At 39.4% G+C, this 17,006-nt stretch overlaps 1 protein-coding gene across 1 annotated transcript in view; it reads left to right on the top strand.

The window, feature by feature from the left end:
- Nucleotides 1–17,006, top strand: part of NWD2 (NACHT and WD repeat domain containing 2) — a 673,505-nt gene that overhangs the window by 320,964 nt on the left and 335,535 nt on the right. Inside the window, exon 3 of the mRNA XM_082251457.1 lies at nt 14,750–14,838. Coding sequence (XP_082107583.1) covers nt 14,750–14,838 — 89 coding nt within the window. The remainder of the gene's footprint in view (nt 1–14,749; nt 14,839–17,006) is intronic.

Genomic DNA, 17,006 nt, shown 5'->3' with positions numbered 1-17,006 from the left:
CTGTACAGAACGCCCTGAAGATATGTAATTTCCTGCTTGTGTGACTGGCTCACTGATTTCCCCAGAAATCTGCACCAATATACAAGACAGATTTTGAGCATTCCTGGAACAAAACAAAAGGCACATCTAAAGAGAAGCAGACCCTGCCACCATCTTTATTAGAACTCTGCAGGTGCAGCAGCTGATTGATAACTATAAAATCACTCTAGATAATGTGTTCTTAAACTCACAACAGTAAAACCAGTCTGTATATGCAGTAAAGCATGGTTGTTATACTCACTGTGAAATATAAGGGGTTAATCCTCTGCATTGTGTAAAAAAGGCTGTTTGATCCAGTATTTTCTGAGCCTCCGCTTCTTCCACTGGCCCCAATCAATCTCCTGATAGTACAAAGCCTTGGGGGCAATCTGCACATGCTCAGTTTGGTGTGTATTGTTAGAGAGTTTTTTTTTTCTTGGATGGGTGCATTTGTTCGACACAGGGCCAATCAGCACTGTTTAGACAGAGGGTCAGGGGTCCTGCAGCCTCATAGGACAGTCAGAGGAGCATGAAAACTCCTCCTACAAGCTTTAACCAGACACTGAAAGAAGTCACAAGACTGCCATATACTGCTGATGAGAAAATTTATTTAACAGTTTATGTTTACAAAAATAATTGCATTTCCATGTTCTGTGCACTGTGGGAGTGTTAAGTAACACTTTAAATTCACTTGGTACATAGACGAAGACAAACAAACTGTTTTTTTTTTTTTTTTAAGAATAACAAAAGTTAGGAATCTGCAACAAAGTTTGTTAAAATCCCTGCAATGTAAATAAATCACCCAGAGGGGAATTTTTTTCTCAACAAAAGTGGAGTTACTTTTTAGCTCCTTTAGTGAATCAGCCCAGTTGTTTTTGAACAATATCAATGATTGTTCGAGACTCCTTACACTTTTCATTTTCTTTTTTATTTTTATTATGTGTTTTTATTGAATTTTTTTTACTGTAAATGAGGTGCATATATTATTTTACTCTAATTTGGGAGTGTTTTACTGAGTAAAAAGAGAAATAGCTTTCTGATAGAGGGCATGAATACTTCTTCAGTGTGATCCCCATGTAGAGAAAGAATGTGATTAGCTAATAACAAACAATTGGCATCTTTGAAGTTTGTTTTTCTTTATCTCCATCATACATAAACAATGATGAGAAATACAACTATAAGATTATGACATACACAAATTGGCATTATCTTACAATGATGACGTGCCAGCTCCTTAGAAAGTAATTTAACAGTAAACTCTAACTGAATGATATTTACTTTCCTAAAGCACTGTGTATCAAAGACCAGTGCCATCATTTTTTTAAGTATTAAATAAAATAAAATTTTCACCTTTTTTTTTTTGGAAGCCTGACCGGTTGACAATTCAGGTGCATATTTGGAAGACGGAGGCTGTTTTACTAAATCTGGAGGGTGCAAATCTTGGTGTAGCTGTGCATGGTAGCCAATCAGCATCTAACTTCAGCTTGTTCAATTAATCTTTGACAAAAAAGACCTGGAAACTGATTGGTTTTTATGCAGAGCTTTACCAGATTTTGCAGTTTTAGTAAATCAGTCCCAGGGACAGATGTTGTCATTCTTTAACTGGAAGTGCATGAGCAAGGACCTTCATCAGGTGTTATTTTAATGAGTACTGCAAAAATAAAAATAGTGATTTTTTTTAAGATAAATGAACCTGTCAGCATTTATAGGAGATACAGTATCTCACAAAAGTGAAGTGCACCCCTCACATTTTTGTAAATATTTTCATGTGACAACACTGAAGAAATGATGCTTTGCTACAATGTAAAGTAGTGAGTGTACAGCTTGTATAACAGTGTAAATTTGCTGTTCCCTGAAAATAACCCAACACACAGCCATTAATGTCTAAACCGCTGGCAACAAAAGTGAGTACACCCCTAAGTAAAAATGTACAAATTGGACCCAGTTAGCCATTTTCTCTCCCCGAAATCATGTGACTCGTTAGTGTTACAAGGTCTCAGGTGTGAATAGGGAGCAGGTGTGTAAAATGTGGTGTTATCGCTCTCATACTGGTCACTGGAAGTTCAACATGGCACCTCATGGCAAAGAACTATCTGAGGATCTGAAAAAAAGCATTGTTGCTCTACATTAAGATGGCCTAGGCTATAAGAAGATTGCCAAGACCCTGAAACTAAAATGCAACACAGTGACCAAGACCATACTGCAGTTTAACAGGACAGGTTCCACTCAAAACAGACCTCGCCATGGTCGACCAAAAAAGTTGAGTGCAAGTGCACAGCGCCATATCCAAAGGTTATCTTTGAAAAATAGACGTATGAGTACTACCAGTATTGCTGCAGAGGTTTAAGGGGTGGGGGGTCAGCCTGTTAGTGCTCAGACCATATGCTACACACTGCATCAAATTGGTTTGCATGGCTGTGGTCCCAGAAGGAAGCTTCTTCTAAAGATGATGCACAAGAAAGCCCACAAACAGTTTGCTGAAGACAAGCAGACTAAGGACACTGGATTACTGGAACCATGTCCTTTGGTCTGATGAGACCTGTTTGTTTCAGATGGCGTCAAGCATGTGTGGCAGCAAGCAGGTGAGGAGTACAAAGACAAGCGTGTCTTGCCTACAGTCAAGCATGGTGTTGGGAGTGTCATGGTCTAAGTGTTGCTGGCAATTGTGAGCTACAGTTCATTGAGCGCACCATGAATGCCAACATGTACTGTGACATACTGAAGCAGAGCATGATCCCCTCCCCTCGGAGACTGGGCCACATGGCAGTATTCCAACATTGTATCAACCTCGACCCCAAACACATCTCCAAGATGACCACTGCCTTGCTAAAGAAGCTGAGGGTAAAGGTGATGGACTGGCCAAGCATGTCTCCAGACATAAACCCTATTGAGCATCTGTGGGGCACCCTTAAACAGAAGGTGGTGAAGCGTAAGGTCTCTAACATCCACCAGCTCTGTGATGCCGTCATGGAGGAGTGGAAGAGGACTCCAGTGGCAACCTGTGAAGCTCTGGTGAACTCCATCCTCAAGAGGGTTAAGGCAGTGCTGGAAAATAATGGTTCGCACACAAAATATTGACACTTTGGGCCCAATTTGGACGTTTTCATTTAGGTGTGTATTCAATTTTGTTGCCAGTGGTTTAGACATCAAAGGCTGTGTGTTGAATTATTTTGAGGGCACAGCAAATTTACACTGTTATACAAGCTGTACACTCACTACTTTACATTGCAGCAAAGTGTCATTTCTTCAGTGTTGTCACATGAAAAGATATAAAAAAATATTTACAAAAATGAGAGGGGTGTACTCACTTTTGTGAGAGAGTGTATTACTGATTGGGTTTACCTACTCATTAGGTGTTTTATATGAAAGCAAAATCACAAAAATTTGCAACCCTCCCAAATGATTTTTCTGGTGATAGCATAGCCCTAGAACTTTGATACCAAGCATTCAGACAACAACAGTGAACCAATTATTGATGAAACATGTCAGAATGGCCACTTACAGTATCTATCACATGCTTTCTGTCTTAAAAACGTTTTTCACATTGTATTTCATTTTTTTTTTTCTAATCTGCTCCTATTACACTAAATGATCTTGAAGTTTGGAAACTTATGTTGAGAATATTCCCACACATTTACATCCTTGAATTCTGTTACCCATACTCACTATGCCCTGTTAGTAAGCATCGTTGTGTCACACATTTCACACAGCCTGCCTTCTGAATTACAAAGGTGCTGAGAGGAGCAGTTCCCACTGACATTTTTAATTCTAAAGGTTTAATAAGTACAAGAATCACTGTTTGCTATTTACTGGAAGTAAATAGCAGAGGAGAAGCTGCAAAGCATGCCGGAAATCCAAGAAGTTGTGGAAAGAGCTGGTCAGAACACAGACAGAACTCACAACATTAATGGAAAATTTTAAAATAAGCTTGTATTGGATTGCCAAATATAATTATTGTTTATATTGGTATTTCAATTCTGATCTTATAAAAGTGAATGTTGTGACCATAGTACTCCTTTAAACGTCAAACTTATTGTAACAAATATAATTTTTTTATTACTATTAATATTTTTAAAGTGCCATGCAAGCTCTTGGTAATATATAAATTCTGTATAATTATAATAACAGTAAAAATAAAATATAATACACATAAGATATAAAATCAGTTTATAGATTTCTAAAAAAAATCTGTGAATATGTGAATCATAAGTCCATATAATTGTTACCTTATAGAGTGTATATGAAACAGCTCCCATTTGCAATGGTGTCTCTGTGTAGTTCCTTATTCCATATTTGTCACACTTGATATAAAAGCCTTTCATTCAAAAATCTTCCATAACCGATCAATTATGGCACTAGCTTAATTCCCTCAAGACCTACATGGAGAATTAGGTCTTTCATAGCCAATACAGTTTGAATTTACAGAGGCTCTCTACAACCTGTTCTAGAGGAATGCCACTACTCCATATTTGTGTCTATGCTCACCATATATTCTCAATGCAATTTCAAAAAACAGTTTTTTCTTTGGAAAACACATATTGTTTATGGGAGCCCCATGGCTTCAACATGCTCACATATATGGAAAATATAAAATACTAGAGTACCTTCATGGTCATAGTTGTAAGTGGAGGGAGTGGGTACAGAAAGATCACGGTTCCCACTGACATTTTTAATTCTAAAGTTAGGGGAGAACACTTATCAGATTATTATCTATGTGCTTTGGACATTCTTGCAACAAATGTTTTTTTAAATATACCCCTATAAAATGTTTTAGTATTGGCCTATTTAGAGCACTTTTGCAATGTGTATTGTTACTTAGTATATATACTGTAGGGATGGTGTACATACACTGTATATAAAAGTAAAAATACCACGTATCTCAATGTATTCTCATTAGAGCAATTGTGTGCCTTTTTTCCCTAGTTTTTGGCTCTAATAAGAAGTATCAAATGCTAAATAAAAAGGTAAATAAATACTAAAACAGTAAATAAATAAATACTAAAAAAGAACACATTCAGTTTTTTAGTATTAGTTATTTTATTTATTTATTTTTTGTATCTTTTTTGTTTATATAAATATATACCATATCACATTTAACACATGTTACGGAATGTTTATATTTTTTCCATTGTTCTATTCTATTATAAATGTCCAATTAAGTGTGTATAAACAGCAGCAGTTCATCTGTTGATCTGATGCCCATTTATATTCCTGTTATCAAAGTACTTCCACCACTGCCCATCACCATTGAAAGAAGCCTCTTACCGGACAGTATGGACCATTAGGTTATAAATTGTCAAACGTCCTTAAGCTGAGTAATTTGCCAATAGCCTCTTGGTGCAAGCTGTATGAAGCACCTTCATCTCCGAATATCACCATCAAAAGGTAGAAAATACAAGTCAATAGTAACGTATCTAAAACCTGTATTTTTACTAAAATCCACAGATTTCATTGATATATTAAAGCATAAAACATGTATTACCGCAATCCTCTATTTCCATGGTAGCTGGCTGATCTTCCACACAGGGCTTCAGCTGGCATACATGCATGATGATATCATCTTCTTGCCACGCCCTACATGCTTCACCAGAAATTATGTAGTCTGGGGACTGGTGTAGGGTGTGGCTTTGATGTGATGTCATCACCCATGAGTGCTTGTACTTTAATTTTTGCACATGCTTTATGTCTTGAAATAGATGAACTGTTGCTGTATGTGTGTTTGTTTGCCATTTTTCTGTATTGAAACTTTGTAAGCATCATATTTATTAGGAGGTGTTTTGTGGTTATCTGTGGCGGATTTAGTGTTGCTCTTTCTGTTTTCAATAATGTAAGCAGCAACTTTAATTTTTTTTTTGTGTTTTAGGTTATGCTATGTCAATCAGAACATGTGACAAATATAAAATAGGTCTTATTCCAATTTGACTGCAAATGTTGAAATATACTTTAAGTTAAAAAAAAATACTTGAAACCTGACAAATGCCTTTTTAAAACTAAAGCCCACACTTCAGTTACAGTCTGTGTCCTTACTCCCAGACTAGTGCTGATGTGTGCCTTAAGAAACAGGACATGCTTTGTAAATGCTTGGGGAACGTAATAAAAGGAAGGACGGCTTTCAAAAGAGTAATTGTCAATATGCTCATAAGGTTGCAACACTGTAATACAGGCTTCTAACAGTGGGTATACACATTTTGAGATGATGTCCTTAATGCCCTAAGTTCCCCAAATCTCTAGATACAGTAATCGTTACATCTGAAGAGGTTTTACCCCCCCCCCCCCTCCCCCAACACCTTATTGGCCAACAAGTCATCCATCATAGAAGGTGTAGCCCAACTCAACCTTCTCTTGAAATCAACTAAATATATTGCAGATGCATCAAAACAAACGTGTCCAGGTATTTTTTTTATAACCAGACATATTTGGAGTAGAAATACCTCTCCATGTTTCAATCTGCAGGGCTATGCTGATTACAAAGCTCTAACTCTGACCTGACTAGGGTCTCACTGCAACCCTGCAGAGAGACCACTGCTTCCACACAGAGATCAAGGGTCCTTCTGTGCACCATGCTGGCAGGGGACTGGCATTTCTACTCAGGCTGTGGCTGTCAACAACACTTTCTGTATTGTATTCAGTTTCCATTTCCCATTAAAGAATAGTATTTCTCCCATTTTAAGTAGAGCAGAAGCAGGTAATATCTCTTACCAGGGCTTTGAAGCATTATGGGGCCTTGGTGAAAAGATTGGGACAGGACATTTATGTCTTGAGCTGCTGTCACTGTCTTAAGTGAATTATTCATATATCCTTACAGTGAATCCACTAGATGACATAAGAAACATGGGTTATTCTCTGGTGAATTATTCTTCTTGACTTTAACTGGTTTTACTACAACATTTTTGATACCTCTTTTTCAGTCCAGTTTCCTTCAGTGAGTGAGTTAACAGTTTGCATATGCAGAAACTAAAGAAAAATGTCAAATGTAACCCGCTGATTAAGCATTGTACATTTCCTTCAGCATGGCAGAAATTTTCAGTATCGCCTGCTGTGAAGTATCCTATTTATAAAGACCACATGTATTCCCCAGGGGAAAACCAGCTTGCCATTCTGTGCACCCTGACTTGTCAAAGACCTTCACATAGGGTACACCTGAAGTTTTAGAAAGCTAGGTGATAGCATGACGCCTCTACTGAATGTGAAAATTCCCTTTGAGTCTACTATGATATATGAGAATGTAGGACATATAAGAATAGACAAAATAATAATATCCTACCTACAGAGAGCTGACATGTTCAGAAGAAACACAGCGGAGTCCTACAATTCACTGCTGTGACTAACAAAGAAGTCAGCAAACTTTGGGAATGTTATCGCTGTCAGAAAATACAATGATTTATATATAAGGAACCTCTAGGCACCAGATGTCCTAGTTCACAGTAAGTTTCCTAAAATGCAGTGAATGTACAAAAATCATTTTTTAAAGGAAATTCGATTTCAAAGGGGTAACTGCCCAAATGATGCTAGTAAAAAGGTGGAATCAGGCACATTTAGTGCAATATATAATGCTATTGAGGAACAAATAACTTAAAACTGATATTGATTGAAGAATTTGTTTGTTGTATCCATGGGGTATTTCAGCAGTAAGATCTTTAGCTCCATCCACAATTTTATAAAGGTCCTTTTAGTATGTGTTTATATTACAAAAACTTTATTGAGGACAATAAGTTTTCTTCAGTTGTAGCAAGAGCAGTGGGACTCAAATAAAGAAGTGGGGGAATGTTTCCAACTCTTGACTGGGACCCTTATCAATAAAAACCTTTAAAATGCATGAAACCAGCTGGTCAGTTTGCAAGTCAGGATCTCATTTCCTTTTTTCATTTTATTAGACCTATATTTTAAACGCATTGCAACTGTAGGTACTATATATGGTCAAATGTTGTCTACGATTTTCATGTGACATTCATGCTTTGTGCAAAATTAGTTATAGCTGCTCAGTCGGTTCTACAGGCATTGAATAGTGGAAATATCTATTGATGCATAGTCTACTAGTAACAGGAGACCTCAGCACACTGGACTGAGCTGCCAAGCCTGCCAAGAGGTGTGAATACTTGTTACTAAGTGCTCTTATTAAAAACCGCAGGAACCTACATTGTAGATAATTGTATTGCAGGTTAGGGGAAGAAATGTACAAAACCCAACAAAAGAATCATTGGCAGAAAATAATGGCGAATGGGACCTATAAGACCTTGAAAACAACAACTTAAGTTACCATTCCCCAAAATCAAAGTCTGATCCAAAGGCTGAAATTTGGTACAGGCATTGCACCTAATAAAAAGACAGGGTGCTGGTTTCTCTTAGAGATCGCTTGGCTCAATATAAGATTGTACATAGGACCTACCTCAACCCCAATCGCTTGCACAAGATTCATGCTTCCCACTCCCCAGGGTGTTGGCTGTGTGGACGGGCACAGGGTGACTTTATTCATGTCTTCTGGACCTACCCGGGTCTTACCTGTTACTGATGTTCTCGATAGTCAATGATATTCTTCAGGTTTCAGTTGATCCCTCTCCTAGACTGGGTCTGCTGGATGATCTGTTGCCAAGAGTGGCGGATCACACTCTCATGGGCCTTCTCCTGTTCTATGCCAGCAAAATATTGTGCTCCACTGGAATCAGCGGTCCCCCACCATTCAGCAGTGGAGGGCGCTGGTGGATTCGGTGATTCCACTGTATCGTGACACATACCATCACAGGGGGTGCCCTAAGAAACACGATAGAGTCTGGGCCAAGCGCTTGTCAGAGTATTCCTCTGCCCTACTGGCTGGCTGCTAGGGCGCCTGTCGCCCTGGCCCCGGGTGGTGGGGTCTGCTACCCACTGCATGTTTTTTCTATGCCTACCTCATTATGTATGTACCCCACTTGTTTCTTCTCAGTGTACTGCCATCTGTTCCTTCTTGACCCTGCGAGGGTATCTTTGCTGTTATACATGCTGAGACCCAGTTTTGCGTTTCTTTTTTGAACCTTATGCACTAGTTGTTGTTGTTGTATGTTGTTTGCTTTAATAGCCAATAAAATGTTTTTTACAAAAAAAAATAAAAAGTAAACAGGAAAATGACAGTGATCTAGATATTATCTTTGAATGTGACTCATTTGACACCAGGACATTGAGAAAGCTCAAAGAAATTATGAAGAAATAGAAAATACGTTTTTCAGCTGTACAGGAAATTAGATAAAATAAGTAAGTAAGTAAGTAATAAGGAAGTCAAAAGCATATACCATATTATACAGTGAAGGTCAAGTGTGGGACTGGTTTAATCCACTATTTCACTTAGCTATATCAGTGAAAAAATATGTAGACTTAGAAAGGAAGAAAAGTGCCAGGAACCCAGTTCATTCATCATTGTGTTCAGCAATTGGTACCGGCCTGCTCCTTCATATGTCATACAGTTGACCATCTGGAATTTGACTGGTGATGTGGATTTGTCTCCATGTCCTGTTGAGGCTTCAGTTTTCCTGTTTTTTCTGGGTCCTGGTTTTCACTTGCTGGTTTTGCTGATGTTCCTTTTGTCCTTTCTTGGTGATATCTGCATGTTTCCACTTTTTACTCCTTTTCTTGTGGTCCTTTTTTTTTGGCTATTCTGCAATCTAGACCTCCTTCCTATGTACCAATGTGTTCATGCCTGCATTATTCATCTATTCAAGTGACCTGTGCACATGACCAACTTTGACTAGATGCACATTTCTAATTGGTCAGAATTCTATTTAAAGGAGTTACCCTATTATTACCTAGTTCCTGTTCCTATAATCTTGGTCTTGTCTTCTAGCTTGTTTGTCACTTGGTTACTTTTTGATCTTAGTCTGTCCAGAATCTGTTATATACTTTTATATGACAGTTATCCCTGATCCCGTGAACTACCACCTCTCATGTGTTTGACTTCCTGGATCTGACTGCTTGTCTGGCCTGACCATGTAGTACTCTATCTCCCCTGACCTTGGCTGTGTAATTGACTATAGTCTACCTTCTGATTTTGATGCTGGACCCTTGGCAAAAACCTTTGGCTACTAACTTCAACAACGATGCTACAGTCTCTAGCACACCCTTGCGATGGGACATCCTTCTGTTAAGAACACATAATCCCCAGCACTTACGTTTCTTTGGACAGCCAAGTAGTTGGAAAATGAGTTGTTAGTCTTTTTTATGGTACAAAAACATCAGTGTAAATAAGGGTCTATAGGGTCAAGGAAAAGTGCACCACTTTAACCCTCCAAGCGCTGCTCTCATATGCTGGAATCACATGCGATCTTGGGTTCTCACTCCTCCACAGATGGCTCAGTATAATCCAAAAGAAAAGTATCACACCAAAGAAGATTTTTTTTAAAAAGCTTTTGAGAGAAGTATGGGGTTTAAAAGAAAAAACATTTATACTCACCTTGGGGAAGTCCCCCACTGGCTCTGCATTGAGAACTGAGCGATTAAAGACTGCTAATTGCTCAGTTCTCCTCTCAGCAGAGAGTAAGGACTGTCAGCTCTCTGCTCTGCCCCTCAAGTGCTCACTGTAACGATGGGCGGTGAAGGGGGTGGCAACAGCTGGCTCAGACTCTCAGCAGTCCAGGCATCTGGATGGATCCTTATATTAAAGTATGGATCTTTCCAGAGCCTGGACCAGCTAAATGACATCAGCTGACAGCAGACTTTAGCCCACTGTTGGCTGAAGAGTAGTCACAGGAGTGCAGAACGAAGCCTTGGCCATACTTCTCCATTAACAAGATAACAAGCTTAGGCACATGGTCATGCCCCCAGGACCATTCCGCTGACATATTTTAGCCAATGGGATTATTCATATAGGATCTAAAGTGGGACTATGTGCTGAAGCTAATTAGCTGAATTAAGTTTTTCCTGTAAAGACATCATTGGTGTGTGGCTTTTCTTTTGGAATTTTACTGAATAAAAGTTTAACTGACTAGATTACTACTGTGTTTGTACAAGATAAACTAAGCATGTGATGATGCTGCCTTTTCTTTTAATTGGGTAAGTGATCACCGGAGGGTGGGGATCCCTACACCATGGACAGCTACTTTCTGAAAATGCTATTTGCCTGGCTGGTATGCTCCTAATTTCTTTAATACCTTTCGAAAGGGAGAGACCAAATAACTGACTCATCACACATAGGCATATCTGACTTTCAGATCAGTGACCCAGGATGTAGTAATGCTAGAGACAGCCAGGCAACTTGCGTTTTCAGGAGGTTGACAGTAGCATTCCTAATATTTCTCTGAGCACATGCTAGTCACACAAAATGTGATTTTGATCTGTCATGTCATCAAAACCTACCCACATCCTTTAGAGGTATATTTATAAATGTATTCACACAGACCAACATTATTTAAGATGCAAATTTTGCTTCTAAAAACTGTTCCTAATTAGCCTTGACAGCCTTGACATCCACAAGGCATTTGATAGTGTTTTGTGGCACTAAATGTCTTCTACAATGGTATGGTTTTCTGGGTGAATATTTACAAGTTTTCCAGGCCCTTTATCACAACCCAGAACTTGCATTAGAATTCCAGGTTGCAATTCAGACTCTTTCTAGCTTGGGAGGGGTACTCGACAGGGCTGTCCCTTGTCACCCCTAATTTTTGCGCTGGCCATTGGAACCCTCACTACTGCCATCCTACGCCACCCGGATATCCCCGGATATACTAAAGAAGCTCTGAGTTTTGAAATCTGTATGTATGCAGATGATGTACTGATTTTTCTTTCAAACCCTACAGTCTCGTTGCCAAACCAGCTCGATGTTTTAGCCAAATTTGCTAAACTATCTGGTCTCTCTGTTAATGTGACTAAATTGGTGGCCATGCCTAACAACTTTACCCATTCTGAGATGGAAACAATTAAAGCATCTTTCCCCTTTGGTCAACTTCCTCCCTTTCTTACCTATGAATCACTCCTCCACAAATTATAAGTCTTTATTTACAGCAATTACCCCGTTTACTGGCCAAAATCATAAATTTACTCAAAACTTGGCCTACATATTTTTTTTTTCAAAATGTCTATCCTTCCCAAACTCCTGTATTTATTTTGGTTCCTACCTATTTTCATTTCCAAATCCTATCTTCTTAAACTTAAAGCTGACCTTAACAATTTTATCTGGCAAGGTAAATCTGCAAGGTTTGCTAGCTCAGGTTTGAACAGGCCTCCATCTCTCCATACTACCTTCCTGGTTTATCATGGTCCTCTAAGATCCCACAAGCTGACATTTCGAGCCGTAATACAGTGGTCGCACAATCTCTGAAATTATCTATACAGACATACAGTATATTGTCACTTATCTCTAAAGCTTCCCCATGGATTTTGTTCTTTGGAGATCCCAGATTTTCTACAGCTTTTGAGGATCCAAATGCATTTCAATAGTGGGTAGACCAAGGTCTGATCACTGTAACGGATCTCCAGCTTGAGACAAACTTTATTTTCTTTGGTCAACTGCAGACCCAAAGAAATGTCCTCTCTTGGGAATTATATTATTATCTGCAAATACATCTTTTTTTTTTTTTTTAAGGCATTGTTCCTTGGACCCAACATACTCCCATACCTCCTTTGAATTCATTTGAAGGATTCCTCCCACAAAAAAGGCTTAATTCATGGTGTTTGTAAATCTATGGCTACTATTGGAGATAAGTCCAAAATACTGTATATGTCTAACTGGGAACAGGAGTTGGGTATACAATATGATGAACAGGAGTGGGAGACCAACTGGCCTAATATGCGCAATTGCAAGAAATCGATAATGATACAGGAAACCATGTTGAAACTGTTCACACGCTGGTATTATACACCTTTGCACCTACATACTATTTATCCACAAGTCTCCACCTTCTGCTTTTGTGGTTGCTCTCTCCCTGGTTCCTTTTTACACATATTTCCTATTGCATTCTTTGTAATGTTGGAATGCTGACAATGACCCCTCAGCCTTGTATTTTTTGAAGGCCTTTTCTTTTGTTTTTATATACATTTTTATGTTGGAGTTTAGCCACCCAGGATTTATTTCAGCTCTTTTAAACGTATTCCCTGTTGGAATGCAGTGGCCAATACCTTTATTTAGTATGCTCTTAAAGCACTCCCATTTTTCCTCTGTGTTCTTTGTTCCTAGGATTTTATCCCATTTAATATCGTACAGCAAAGAGTGCAGTTTAGGGAAGTTGGCTCTTTTATAATTCCTGCTCTTTTCTAAACCTTGCATGCACCCCCTTTACCAGGAACTTCAGACCGGACATTCTCTTTTAATCAAACTAGAACTTTACTGAAAATTGCTGCAGTTTACAGTCACATATACAAGTTTCAGGATGCATACCTTAGTACAGCCCTCAAATTTTCTACTCGCCTGCTCGCATTTTGCAAGTGGAAAATGATTGCGGGCGAGGGCGAGAGAGGAGAGGAAGAGGAAAGGCAGCCGGATAATCAGAGAGGGAATCGCTGCACTGTAACATCTTTCATTTGAATTGCCGGGCGCTCAGCTTCACACGTAGTCCCGCCTCCTGGCTCAGCTCCTTTGATAGACAGAACATCGCCGGTACGTGTGATGTCTATCATAGGAGCCGAGCCAGGAGACGGGACTACGTGTGAAGCTGAGCGCCTGGCAATTCAAATGAAAGATGTTACAGTGCAGTGATCCCCGCTCTGATTATCCGGCCACCTTTCCTCTTCCTCTCTCTTCTCCTGCACAGGTGAGGCTGCAATCCATATTTATGATCACATGGTTGGGGGGGTCTAATGTAGGATTACAAGGCTCAGCATGTCTTATTTATGGTCACATGGTTGGGGGGGGCGTCTCCTATAGGACTACAAGGCATTCCATATTTCTATTCACATGCCTACGGGGGGGTCTCATATAGGACTATAAGGCACAGCATGTCTTATTTTTGGCCACATGATGGGGGTGGCGTCTCCTATAGTACAACAAGGCTCAGCATTCCATATTTCTAGTCACATGGCTAAGGGGGGGTCTCATACAGGACTACAAGGCACAGCATGTCTTATGGTCATATGGTGGGGGGGTCTCATATAGGACTACAAGGCTCAGCATTCCATATTTATAGTCACATGGCTAAGGGGGGGGGGTCTCATATAGGACTACAAGGCACAGCATGTCTTATTTATGGTCACATGATGGGGGGGTCTCATATAGGATGACAAGGCACAGCATGTCTTATTTATGGTCACATGATGGGGGGGGCGTCTCCTATAGGTGGGGCAACTGGTGGCGAGTAACCCTTAAGGCCTGTATAGTAGCTCAGGACTTGAAATTTTGAGCCCTGCCTTAGTATAATACACAAAAAGGGAGACCACATGTTCAGAACAGCATTACATATTGCAGCATTCCTTCATAACTTTCTCATGCAAAGGACCAGGCGAGGTTGCCTCCCCTGGTATTTCTAGCCCACCACATAAGAGAGCAGAACCATGAACACCTGGGAATTGGCAGTCTTAACCCTTTCTTAACCCTTTTGGCAGCCTGCAGCATACAGATATAATACACAACTTTAACCCAAACCAAACCAAACTATATGACAAAAAACAGGCAAAGTACAGACAGGATTATATTTGTAAAAATAGCATTTTTCTTCTGTTAGCATTTAGTAGAAATCAAAAAAGTATCACGTGCCTACTCTACTTTTTGTGATGCAAATAAAAAAAAAGTGTTTATCATTTTGAACTGTAATGGTATCAATTTGTTTATTTTCTATAGATACAGAAGTGGAGAGAAATGCACTAAGAGAGCAGGTGTATCCCAAAGTAAGAGAATTCTGCAGAGAAAACTATGGCATGGAATTCCAGGTATTCTTCATATATATGGTTTTGTATAAGTAAAAAATTTGTACTCCCCCTTCACTGTGGTACTTTTTTTTTTTTTTAATAACAAATAAAATCTAGGACAAACAGATCTGTGCATGGTCTTTTATGATAGCAACACACCTAGTACATAAAGTATAACAAAGAGGTTCACTCACAATATGGCTACGTGCATTAGTATCCTTCAAGGGCTTTTCAAGCATGCACAGCATATAGAGATGGCAAAAGGCAAAGATATGTCTGCTTAATAGTTATTCATTTTATTATTTATTGAAACAGAGTTTTTCTGATAAAAGCATATACGAAAGAAAGACATCTCAATACAAAAAAAATTTAAAATTTAAAATTTGTATCGCTCACCCCCATAGGGGCCACTGTGGATTTAAAAAGATTCTTTCCCAAGGTACTGCATAGCAGCCATGTACACACCAACACAGCAGCAGCCCATTCATTCTGGCTCAATAAACAGTCTAGAGGTGCCTTTTATTTGTAAATTTATTGCTAGTAGAACTTGGGAGGGGTTCCGGGACTGATGCAGGATACTCCTAATGCAACATGTTTCTAACAAAGGACACTTCTATCTTAGTAGTAGCAGTAGTAAACACGTAAGTAGTAGTAGCAGGCTAGAACTGTCTACATGTGTACAGCTGGAGATCATGCAGCAAAGTGTGCAGCAAGTAATAGGAGACCATTAAAGACTAATAGACTAATAGAAGAAGTCCACGTTTCACAGCTAGGGACCATGAAAACTTCAGCACAAGTGAAGAGGTTCTGCTCACAGTCTAGAACTAACACAGTCAATGAATGAAGCCCCAAGCAAGCAGCCCAATGTCTAGGCCAGGAGTACTCCAGGGCAAACGGTCCCCTGAAGCTCACAGCCTACCTAACAAGAACCTATCCACCATCTGACAATGTGGGCTATGTGGGACTTCAAGTGAGACACCGGCAGGTATGCCCAGCACCTCCATCCCTGTATCGGAAAAAAAAAATTGAAAAGGATTAAAAGAGGTTTATGGAAGCCAGCCAGCCCCCAGTCTGATGTACTCACCCTCCAGTCTGCCACCAACCAAGTAGACCTGTCTCGATATAAATAAAGAACAGGGGTTTCGTTGACATGCATTTGCAAACGCATGTGTAAGCTGCAGAGCCACGACACGGCACCCTGTTTTATCTGCAGTCCCTAACACTTTTAAATTTGAGTGTCTCCACTCTGGGAGCACATGGCTGCTAATGGGTGGATAGGAGGCAGGTGAGAGGGAGCAGCCCAAACTTCCCTCAACCCACCTCCATCCACGACTGGTATAGTATCTCAATGCTCTAATAGCAATGTTCTTAAGATGGTACAAACTGAAAACGACCAGTTGAGAAGCTGGTCCACCATCTGAGCACACAATACCAGGGATTAGATAGGCCCTAGCAAATATTCAGACCAGTTATTTGAATCCTCCCACCCTAATCTCCAGAGACTTCCCCTAGAGTCAGAGCTAGGTGACCCCCCCCCCCCCCCAGCCTATGGAGCATTGAGCAGACCAAACTAAACAATTCTGGCTCCAGCAAAAACCCAAACGAAATTTAACTAACAGCCTATGTAGGTGGGCAGTGCATCACAAAACTAAGCCCAACATTACATATTTAAAATATTTACCACTCTAATCTATCCCATCCCCCTAGTGCAACAAAAAAAAAGGTATAAAAATTCAAAACATTTTTTATATTCTCACCAATTCAGAACCAAAACAAAATGTGTTTAATGCTTCCACTGTCTAAAAGTCAACTGCTTTAATTTCAAGTTCAAGGTGACTGATCATATCAATTCCTCCACTCTTTGTGCATGTGACAGAATCCACTTTTGTTGAATTAATTTTCTAGCAAGGAACAATGTTCTCATATTGACTTCAATTTCAAGAACCTGAATGCACGAATATGGGTTGCATGCAACATTTATCCTAAATACAGCATTAAAATGTTAAATAACATCTTTCTGATATATTACCGACCTAAGAAATCTTTATAAAAGATATATAAAATCACCTGGGGCCTGTCCACCTCTAATACACTTAGCATTATCCTGAAAGCCTGCTCTATAAAGTAAATAGGGAGTTCATTATGTCCCATTAACCATAAATAACCAATCTATTCTCTGAAATGCTGAT

The sequence above is a fragment of the Pelophylax lessonae genome (genome assembly GCF_965119305.1).
Source record: "Pelophylax lessonae genome assembly, chromosome: 1".
NCBI lineage: Eukaryota > Metazoa > Chordata > Amphibia > Anura > Ranidae > Pelophylax > Pelophylax lessonae.
This window is presented reverse-complemented; position numbering and strand designations above follow the sequence as displayed.